The sequence below is a fragment of the Hylobates moloch genome, unplaced genomic scaffold (genome assembly GCF_009828535.3).
Source record: "Hylobates moloch isolate HMO894 unplaced genomic scaffold, HMol_V3 SCAFFOLD_10, whole genome shotgun sequence".
In the NCBI taxonomy this organism is placed as follows: Eukaryota; Metazoa; Chordata; class Mammalia; order Primates; family Hylobatidae; genus Hylobates; species Hylobates moloch.
The window spans coordinates 23,412,977-23,422,729 of NW_026652285.1; the positions used below are offsets into that span (position 1 = coordinate 23,412,977).

General features: G+C 55.7%; 2 protein-coding genes across 7 annotated transcripts in view; one reads left to right on the top strand and one right to left on the bottom strand.

The window, feature by feature from the left end:
* The window catches only part of ERBB2 (erb-b2 receptor tyrosine kinase 2), a 43,414-nt gene extending 35,522 nt beyond the window's left edge, over positions 1-7,892 (top strand). For 5 of the 6 annotated variants that reach the window (XM_032163488.2, XM_058445310.1, XM_032163487.2 and 2 more), the window contains 11 exons: positions 2,279-2,417; positions 2,498-2,620; positions 2,868-2,966; positions 3,677-3,862; positions 4,000-4,155; positions 4,278-4,353; positions 4,655-4,801; positions 5,509-5,606; positions 5,782-5,970; positions 6,260-6,512; positions 6,655-7,892. In XM_032163488.2, coding sequence (XP_032019379.1) covers positions 2,279-2,417; positions 2,498-2,620; positions 2,868-2,966; positions 3,677-3,862; positions 4,000-4,155; positions 4,278-4,353; positions 4,655-4,801; positions 5,509-5,606; positions 5,782-5,970; positions 6,260-6,512; positions 6,655-7,010 — 1,822 coding nt within the window. In that variant the 3' untranslated portion in view covers positions 7,011-7,892. The remainder of the gene's footprint in view (positions 1-2,278; positions 2,418-2,497; positions 2,621-2,867; positions 2,967-3,676; positions 3,863-3,999; positions 4,156-4,277; positions 4,354-4,654; positions 4,802-5,508; positions 5,607-5,781; positions 5,971-6,259; positions 6,513-6,654) is intronic. The other variant, XM_058445312.1, reaches the window with a different exon arrangement.
* Positions 7,893-8,094: 202 nt separating this feature from the next.
* MIEN1 (migration and invasion enhancer 1) lies at positions 8,095-9,486 on the bottom strand. Its single transcript, XM_032163493.2, has 4 exons — positions 9,355-9,486; positions 9,142-9,239; positions 8,632-8,708; positions 8,095-8,545 (listed from the first exon to the last, which is right to left on the bottom strand). Exons 1-4 carry the CDS (start codon positions 9,441-9,443, stop codon positions 8,462-8,464), a joined length of 348 nt encoding a protein of 115 aa, XP_032019384.1. The 5' UTR covers positions 9,444-9,486; the 3' UTR covers positions 8,095-8,461.
* Between the last annotated feature and the right edge of the window lie 267 nt (positions 9,487-9,753).

The following is a 9,753-nucleotide window of genomic DNA, read 5'->3' on the forward strand; positions in this document are numbered from 1 at the left end:
CTTGACCTCCTGGACTCAAGTGATCCTTCTGCAGTAGCTGGGACTATGGGAGCGTGCCACCATGCGTGGGCAATTAAAAAAAAATTTTTTTGTATAGACAGGGTCTCACTATGTTGCCCAAGCTGGTCTCAAACTTGTGGGCTCAAGTGATTCTCCAGTTTTGGCCTCCCAAATTGTTGGGATTGCAGGTGTGAGCCACCACTCCTGGCGATGAGCCAAGTCTTTTTTTTTTTTTTTTTTTTCGAGATGGAGTCTCGCTCTGTTGCCCAGGCTGGAGTGCAATGGCACGATCTCGGCTCACTGCAACCTCTGCCTCCCAGGTTCAAGCAATCCTTCTGTCTCAGCCCCCCCAGTAGCTGGGATTATAGGCATGCGCCACCACGCCCGGCTAATTTTTGTATTTTTAGTAAAGACGAAGTTTCGCCATGTTGGCCAGGCTGGTCTTGAACTGCTGACCTCAGGTGATCCACCTGCCTCGGGCTCCCAAAGTGCTGGGATTACAGGCGTGAGCCATCGCGCCTGGCCGAGCCGAGTCTTAAAAGATGACCCTGTGGAGAAATGGTGGTACAGGCTGAAGGGACAGCTTATGCAAACACTGGGAGGTGTGGAAAATCATGACCTGTGGGTGGAAATTTTGGCTAGAACATCAAAATCATCGGGTGTACATTCCTGTACCCATGCAGCAGTCAGAATCTCTGGGGGTGGGGCCCCAAAACTGTATGCCTACAGACGGTCCCCTGATTTGCGATGATATTACTTAGGATTTTTTGACTTTACAATGGTGGAAAAGCAATAATATACATTCAGTAGAAACCGTACCTTGAATACCCATACAGCCATTCTGTTTTTCACTTTTATTTATTTTTATTTATTTATTTATTATTTATTTTGAGACGTTGTTTTGCTGTTGTTGCCTAGGCTGGAGTGCAATGGCGCAATCTTGGCTCACCTCACTGCAACCTCCACCTCCCAGGTTCAAATGATTCTCCTGCCTCAGCCTCCAGAGTAGCTGGGATTACAGGCATACACCACTATGCCCGGCTAATTTTGTATTTTTAGTAAAGACGGGGTTTCACCATGTTAGTCAGGCTGGTCTCCGACTCCCGAGCTCAGGTGATCTGCCCACCTCAGCCTCAAGCCACCATGCCGAGCCCTACTTTCAGTATTCAATAAATTACATAGCCAGGCACCGTGGCTCACACCTGTAATCCCAGCACTTTAGGAGGCCAAGGTGGGAGGATCCTTTGAGGCCAGAAGCTCGAGACCAGCCTGGGCAACATAGACCCGATTTCTACAAAAAATAAAAAAATTAGCTGAGTGTGGTGGCGTCTGTCTGTAGTTCCAGCTACTTGGGCGGCTGAGGTGGAAGGACTGCGTGAGCCCAGAGGTCAGGGCTGCAGTGGGCCATGATCTCACCACTGCACTCAGCCTGGGCAACACAGCAAGGCCCTGTCCCAAAAATAAATAAATAAATAACACAAACTTATTTAACAGTTTATTATAAAATAGGCTTTGTGTCAGATGATTCTGCCCAACTGTAAGCTGCTGGCAGTGTAAATGTTCTGAGCACGTGTAAGCCAGGCTAGGTGTCTTAAATGCATTTTCAGTTTCAACTTAGAATTGGTTTATCAGGATGTAGCCCCGTGGTGTTGAGGGGCATGTGTATTAACAGTCTCCTTAGTGACTTGTTTTTTTTTTTGAGACGGAGTCTTGCACTGGCTGTAGTGCAGTGGCGCAGTCTCAGCTCACTGCAACCTCCGCCTCCCGGGTTCAAGCGATTCTCCTGCCTCAGTCTCCCAAGTAGCTGGGATTACAGGCACCCACACCACGCCTGGCTAATTTTTGTGTGTGTGTATTTTTAGTAGAGACGGGGTTTCACTATGTTGGCCAGGCTGGTCTCGAACTCCTGACCTTGTGATCCGCCCACCTCAGCCTCTCAAATTGCTGGGATTCCAGGTGTGAGCCACCGCGCCCAGAGTCCTTAGTAATTTTTACACCATGAATTGTTGGAGCCCTAAGCCAGACAGAGCCAAGGGCAAGAGTATAGAGAATCTGGAGATGCGGAGAGCGTTCTGATTGCCTACAAGGAGTTTGGACTTTATTGTGGAGGCAGTGGGGAACCAAGGCAGGTTTTAGAGTAGGAGAGGGTCCAAGCCTGTGGGTCACCCTTCCGACTTCCCTTTCCGACTGCCAAACACCTTCATGTCCCCCGTGGGCCCCCTCTGTCCCTCCCACCCCAAACTAGCCCTCAATCCCTGACCCTGGCTCCCGCCCCCAGCCCTCTGACGTCCATCATCTCTGCGGTGGTGGGCATTCTGCTGGTCGTGGTCTTGGGGGTGGTCTTTGGGATCCTCATCAAGCGACGACAGCAGAAGATCCGGAAGTACACGATGCGGAGGCTGCTGCAGGAAACGGAGGTGAGGCGGGGTGAAGGCCTCCCAGCCCGCGTGGGGTCTGCACTGGCCCCCGGCACTGACCCACCACCCCCTCACCCCAGCTGGTGGAGCCGCTGACACCTAGCGGAGCGATGCCCAACCAGGCGCAGATGCGGATCCTGAAAGAGACGGAGCTGAGGAAGGTGAAGGTGCTTGGATCTGGCGCTTTTGGCACAGTCTACAAGGTCAGGGCCAGGTCCTGGGGTGGGCGGCCCCAGAGGATGGGGGCGGTGCCTGGAGGGGTGTGGTCAGCAGTTCCGATGGGAGGGGCAAGAGCCGGAGGCAGTGTCTAGGGGAGGGCAGTGAGAAGAAGGGAGCGGGGCCAAGCCCCAGGGTGGTGAAGGATGTTTGGAGCACAAGTAATGATCTCTTGGAAGGCAGGTAGGATCCAGCCCACGCTCTTCTCACTCATATCCTCCTCTTTCTGCCCAGGGCATCTGGATCCCTGATGGGGAGAATGTGAAAATTCCAGTGGCCATCAAAGTGTTGAGGGAAAACACATCCCCCAAAGCCAACAAAGAAATCTTAGACGTAAGCCCCTCCACCCTCTCCTGCTAGGAGGACAGGAAGGACCCCATGGCTGCAGGTCTGGGCTCTGGTCTCTCTTCATTGGGGTTTGCGGAGACAGGACTCCCGCAAACCTAGACTATTTTTTTGGAGTCTCGCTCTGTCACCCAGGCTGGAGTGCAGTGGCATGATCTCGGCTCACTGCAACCTCCACCTCCTGGGCTCAAGCGATTTTCATGCCTCAGGCTCCTGAGTAGCTGGGATTACAAGCGCCCGCTAATTTTTTTTTTTTTTTTTTGAGACAGTCTTGCTCTGTCACCCAGGCTAGAGTGGAAATGGCGCGGTCTCAGCTCAGCCTCCCAGGTTAAAGTGATTCTCCTCCCTTAGTCTCCTGAGTAGCTGGGATTACAGGCATGAGCCACCACGCCCGGCTGATTTTTGTACTTTTAGTAGAGATGGGGTTTCACCATGTTGGCCAGGCTGGTGTCAAACTCCTGACCTCATGATCTGCCCGCCTCAGCCTCCCAAAGTGCTGGGATTACAGGCGTGAGCCACCGTGCCTGGCCTAATCTTTGTATTTTTAGTAGAGACGGGGTTTCACCATGTTGTCCAGACTGGTACTTTGAGCCTTCACAGGCTGTGGGCCATGGCTGTGGTTTGTGATGGTTGGGAGGCTGTGTGGTGTTTGGGGGTGTGTGGTCTTCCATACCCTCTCAGTGTACCCTTGTCCCCAGGAAGCATACGTGATGGCTGGTGTGGGCTCCCCATATGTCTCCCGCCTCCTGGGCATCTGCCTGACATCCACGGTGCAGCTGGTGACACAGCTTATGCCCTATGGCTGCCTCTTAGACCATGTCCGGGAAAACCGCGGACGCCTGGGCTCCCAGGACCTGCTGAACTGGTGTATGCAGATTGCCAAGGTATGCACCTGGGCTCTTTGCAGTTCTCTTCGGAGCAAGCCCCTATGTCCACAAGGGGCTAGGATGGGGACTCTTCCTGGGCATGTGGCCAGGCCCAGGCCCTCCCAGAAGGTCTACATGGGTGCTTCCCATTCCAGGGGATGAGCTACCTGGAGGATGTGCGGCTCGTACACAGGGACTTGGCTGCTCGGAACGTGCTGGTCAAGAGTCCCAACCATGTCAAAATTACAGACTTCGGGCTGGCTCGGCTGCTGGACATTGACGAGACAGAGTACCATGCAGATGGGGGCAAGGTTAGGTGAAGGAGCAAGGAGCAGAGGAAGCTGGGTGGAGTGGTGTCTGGCCCCTGGGAGAACTCTGAGTGGCCACCTCCCCACAACACACAGTTGGAGGACTTCCTCTTCTGCCCTCCCAGGTGCCCATCAAGTGGATGGCACTGGAGTCCATTCTCCGCCGGCGGTTCACCCACCAGAGTGATGTGTGGAGTTATGGTGCGTGGTGGAGGGTGTTGGGAGGGGTGGGTGAGGAGCCATGGCTGGAGGGAGGATGAGAGCTGGGATGGGGAGAATTATGGGGCCACCTCGGCATGTGGAGGGAGGGAAGGGGCTGTCTGTGCCCCACCTTGCAGGGTCTATGCACTTCCCAGGGTTAGGGAAAGACCGGGTAGAGTCTATCTCCTGGCATCACATCTCCCCGCCGCTGCCATGATGCTAGACTCCTGAGCAGAACCTCTGGCTCAGTACACTAAAGCTCCCTCTGGCCCTCCCACTCCTGACCCTGTCTTTGCCTTAGGTGTGACTGTGTGGGAGCTGATGACTTTTGGGGCCAAACCTTACGATGGGATCCCAGCCCGGGAGATCCCTGACCTGCTGGAAAAGGGGGAGCGGCTGCCCCAGCCCCCCATCTGCACCATTGATGTCTACATGATCATGGTCAAATGTGCGTGGCTGAGCTGTGCTGGCTGCCTGGAGGAGGGTGGGAGGTCCTGGGTGGAGGAGCTCCAAGGGGCATGAAAGGGGACCAGGATGTATGTAAACCCAGGAGCCCTGGTATATTAGGAGCCTCAAAACCTTCTTGTATCCCTTTTACAGTCAAAGTCCAAAGCCACTCTTGAGGAACACTCTTGTACAAAATTAAGCTGGGCACAGTGGCTCATGCCTGTAATCCCAATACTTTGGGAGGCTGAGGTGGGAGGATCCCTTGAAGCCAGGAGTTCAAGACCAGCCTGGGCAACACAGTGAGATCCTATCTCTACAAAAAATAAAAAAATTCGCTGGGTGTGGTGGTGTGTGCCTGTAGTCCCAGCTACTCGGGAGAGGCTGAGGCAGGAAGATCACTTGAGCCTAGTTTAAGGTTGCAGTAAGCTATGATTGCGCCACTTAAATCCAGCCTGGGCGACAGAGCGAAACCTCATCTCAAAAAAATAAAAAAGCAAACAAAAAGAAAAAAGAATGAAAAGGGAAACTAGCAGAGATGCCCAAAGGTTCTGGCTGAAGACCCCAGAGTCTGGTACTACTTCTCTACCACCTGAGGGCTTTGGGCTGTCCCTTGGGACTGTCTAGACCAGACTGGAGGGGGAGTGGGAGGGGAGAGGCAGCAAGCACACAGGGCCCGGGACTAGCATGCTGACCTCCCTCCTGCCCCAGGTTGGATGATTGACTCTGAATGTCGGCCGAGATTCCGGGAGTTGGTGTCTGAATTCTCCCGCATGGCCAGGGACCCCCAGCGCTTTGTGGTCATCCAGGTACTGGGCCTCTGTGCCCCATCCCTGCCTGTGGCTAAGAGCACCCTCCTGCAGAGGGTGGGAAGGGGAGATGAGTACAGCATGCCAGGCCCCTCACCTGCGATAAGGCTTCCTCACGGAAGGCTGCATGCTGGGCTGGGGAGGGGCCGCCATCCCGCCTCTCCTTCCTCCACAGAATGAGGACTTGGGCCCTGCCAGTCCCTTGGACAGCACCTTCTACCGCTCACTGCTGGAGGATGATGACATGGGGGACCTGGTGGATGCTGAGGAGTATCTGGTACCCCAGCAGGGCTTCTTCTGTCCAGACCCTGCCCCGGGTGCTGGGGGCATGGTCCACCACAGGCACCGCAGCTCATCTACCAGGGTCAGTGCCCTCAGTCACACTGTGTGGCCGTCTGCTTACCTCCCCCAAGCCCGGTGGACTAGGGTCCCTTTCTCTGATGTTCCCTCAACTGTCACCTCTCAAGGAGACCCCATTATCCCTACAAAAAATTCTTACTGCCTTCCAACCCCTGTGACCCCATTCTCTCCACGGTGACTGTCATACTCCAAAGGTGACCTCTGTTTTTCTCCTGTGACCCTGTCACCTCCCATGGAGTCCCCATCCCAGATCCATGAGTGACCTCCATCATGACTTTCTTTCTTGTCCCCAGAGTGGCGGTGGGGACCTGACGCTAGGGCTGGAGCCCTCAGAAGAGGAGGCCCCCAGGTCTCCACTGGCACCCTCCGAAGGGGCTGGCTCCGATGTATTTGATGGTGACCTGGGAATGGGGGCAGCCAAGGGGCTGCAAAGCCTCCCCGCACATGACCCCAGCCCTCTACAGCGGTACAGTGAGGACCCCACAGTACCCCTGCCCTCTGAGACTGACGGCTACGTTACCCCCCTGACCTGCACCCTCCAGCCCGGTATGGAGTCCAGTCTAAGCGGAGAGACTGATGGGCAGGGGAGGTGGGGACCTTCAGCCTAGGGTCCACTGTAGGGGCAGAGGGAGTGGCAGAGACACCGGGGTTCCTTCCCCTAACAGGTCATCTTCTCTTGGCCTTTCAGAATATGTGAACCAGCCAGATGTTCGGCCACAACCCCCTTCGCCCCGAGAGGGCCCTCTGCCTCCTGCCCGACCTGCTGGTGCCACTCTGGAAAGGCCCAAGACTCTCTCCCCAGGGAAGAATGGGGTCGTCAAAGACGTTTTTGCCTTTGGGGGTGCTGTGGAGAACCCCGAGTACTTGGCACCCCGGGGAGGAGCTGCCCCTCAGCCCCACCCTCCTCCGGCCTTCAGCCCAGCCTTCGACAACCTCTATTACTGGGACCAGGACCCATCAGAGCGGGGGGCTCCACCCAGCACCTTCAAAGGGACACCTACGGCAGAGAACCCAGAGTACCTGGGTCTGGACGTGCCAGTGTGAACCAGAAGGCCAAGTCCGCAGAAGCCCTGATGTGTCCTCAGGGAGCAGGGAAGGCCTGACTTCTGCTGGCATCAAGAGGTGGGAGGGCCCTCCGACCACTTCCAGGGGAACCTGCCATGCCAGGAACCTGTCCTAAGGAACCTTCCTTCCTGCTTGAGTTCCCAGATGGCTGGAAGGGGTCCAGCCTCGTTGGAAGAGGAACAGCACTGGGGAGTCTTGGTGGATTCTGGGGCCCTGCCCAGTGAGACTGTAGGGTCCAGTGGATGCCACAGCCCAGCTTGGCCCTTTCCTTCCAGATCCTGGGTACTGAAAGCCTTAGGGAAGCTGGCCTGAGAGGGGAAGCGGCCCTAAGGGAGTGTCTAAGAACAAGAGCGACCCATTCAGAGACTGTCCCTGAGACCTAGTACTGCCCCCCATGAGGAAAGAGCAGCAATGGTGTCAGTACAGAGTGCTTTTGTACAGAGTGCTTTTCTGTTTAGTTTTTACTTTTTTTGTTTTGTTTTTTTAAAGATGAAATAAAGACCCAGGGGGAGAATGGGTGTTGTATGGGGAGGTAGGTGTGGGGGGTCCTTCTCCACACCCACTTTGTCCATTTGCAAATATATTTTGGAAAACAGCTAGGCACCAGCCTATGTCTGGTCACCTTACACTTAACTCCTCTTTTCCTGGAGGGAGTGGCTGGGAATCTTCAGAAAGCCTGGAAGAGGAGCCAGACATCCAGTTCTCCAGCTTCAGGGTTGGGGGGATCGGGAAGCTGGATTCAGATCTGAGAGCCCTTTGACGGCCAGATCATTCTTATTTAGAACGAACTAATTCCTAAGGCCACTCACCAGAATGGGTTATTTCCTCCTTGTGAGTGAGGAGAGTGGCGGGTAGGGTGGGGGAAACATGAGGCAGGGTCTACTGTGGGACTCATTTTCCTTGCCTTGGCTATGCCAGAGGAGCTCACTGACCTAAGGAGTAGCTGTCCAGAAAGCCCACCCAGCCAGCACAGCCACCCTGGCGGCACGAAGGCTGGGCTGGCCAGACTCTGTGCCCCCCCACATTCCCAGACCGGACATATAAAAACACACACTAGTTACCATTAGTGTTTGTAGTGCCACTTTACTGCCAATAGCTGACATTGCCCTGGGTTAGGGGAGAATAAATAAAATCTGTGGCATCAGACAGGTATTACTGAGGTGAAGAGTGGACTGGGCTTTCGTGGGCACTTATCCTGGGAAGGGGGTATGAGGTGGCTGGGGAAGTGTCCATGGAAAGTGTCTCTCTCCTGCCCCCAAGGCCACGGAATCTTCTATTCCTTCCTTGCACCCAAAGGGGCAAAGTGGAGGCCAGGGTCTCTTTGCTAAGGAGCTAAGTAGGGGAAAGAGGCAGAGGGAGCTCCCAGCAGGACTAAAGGGAGACCAAGGTTTGGACCCCAGAACAGAGCAGGAACCCAGAGTCCTGTGCAGTCACAGGATGACGCAGGGAGGACGGCTGTTGGTGATCTTTTCTAGGGGTTCTCCGTTACTGGCTCTTCGGATGGCCTCAATGAGCTACAGGACAGAGATGTGGAATGATAGGATGATGCACTGTTGGGGTAGGGTGACCAAGAGGTCCTCCCAACGCTGCAAGTACTCACATCTTTCTCATAGGGAAAGCCCCCATTCTCCAGCTTGGAGAACACCAGCTGTCCATTTATCTCTATCTCAAAGGCACCTGGTAAGAAATCAACAGATAAATAAATTGTACACTGAGAACATAGGCAGAAGTCAGGAGTTCCTCCAAAGGGGTCCTCCGCCTTCAAGTCCCCCATCAGTCCCACTGGAGACCCATTTGTAGCTCCTTAAGCCATTCCCCAACCCTGGGTCAAACTCCAGGGAACCTGAGGGAGGCCTCGCCTGTGTGCCCCTCGCAACACTCAATAAAGGACTCCCCTCCAACCCTACACGATTGCAGTCTAATAGGTTTTTCCCCACAGGCCTCTGTGACGCCCCCTGACCTATGGAAGGGAACTCATGTTGGCCGGACATTTTACCATGTGCCAAGCACTGCGGGCACTTTACATAAAGCAGCCAATGTCAGAACTAGAAAGCGGGAGAGCTGGGATTTAGAGCACAGACTGACTCAGCAGGTGTTCCGCGAGCCTCACCTGTGCCCCCCAGGCGCGACTCGATCTCGATGCCCGGATACTGCTCCTTCACAGCACTGGCCAGCTCCAGGTAGGTCGCCTCGAAGCCGCAGGGTTCACTGGGGAGTCAAGATATGGGGCTGGGCTGGGGATTCGGGGGTGGGGCCTCCCGTGGACCCACCTCCGTCCGGCCCGCGGGACCAGGGTGGGGGTCCTCCAGCCGGGGCCGCTCACCAGTACTCCACCACGATGCGGACCCCACTGCCCGGCTCGACCTCCTCGTGAGGGGGCGCTACGGACGTCTGCCCTGGCTCCCCGCTCATCGCGGCCGGCTCCGCTGGGGCCCCTGCTTCCGGGTGTGACGCGAGCCGCGGGCACGTGACGGGGCGGGGGCTCTGGAGCGGGGCGGGGCCAAGGGTGGTGTCCGGGCGCCCCCTGCAGGCCTCCGCCACTGCTACGTTTTGACGTCGTAGGGCAGCTCCGGAGCTCGCGCCCCGGGCAGGGGCTGGGAGGACCGGTCCAGACCCTCCTTCCCTGGCCCGGTCTCCCAGAGTACCGGGCTTCCCCACTCCCCACTCGCGGTGTCCGCTGGACTTCATGGCTTCATTTACTCTAATGGACTATCTTAGACTG

Excerpts from the sequence above, each read along its gene's own strand:
- MIEN1 (XM_032163493.2), bottom strand. The coding sequence starts at position 9,443 with ATGAGCGGGGAGCCAGGGCAGACGTCCGTAGCGCCCCCTCACGAGGAG. Across the intron at positions 8,709-9,141 it reads GTCGCGCCTGGGGGGCACAG|GTGCCTTTGAGATAGAGATA; the intron begins GTGAGGCTCGCG and ends ATTTCTTACCAG. Across the intron at positions 8,546-8,631 it reads GCTTTCCCTATGAGAAAGAT|CTCATTGAGGCCATCCGAAG; the intron begins GTGAGTACTTGC and ends TCTGTCCTGTAG.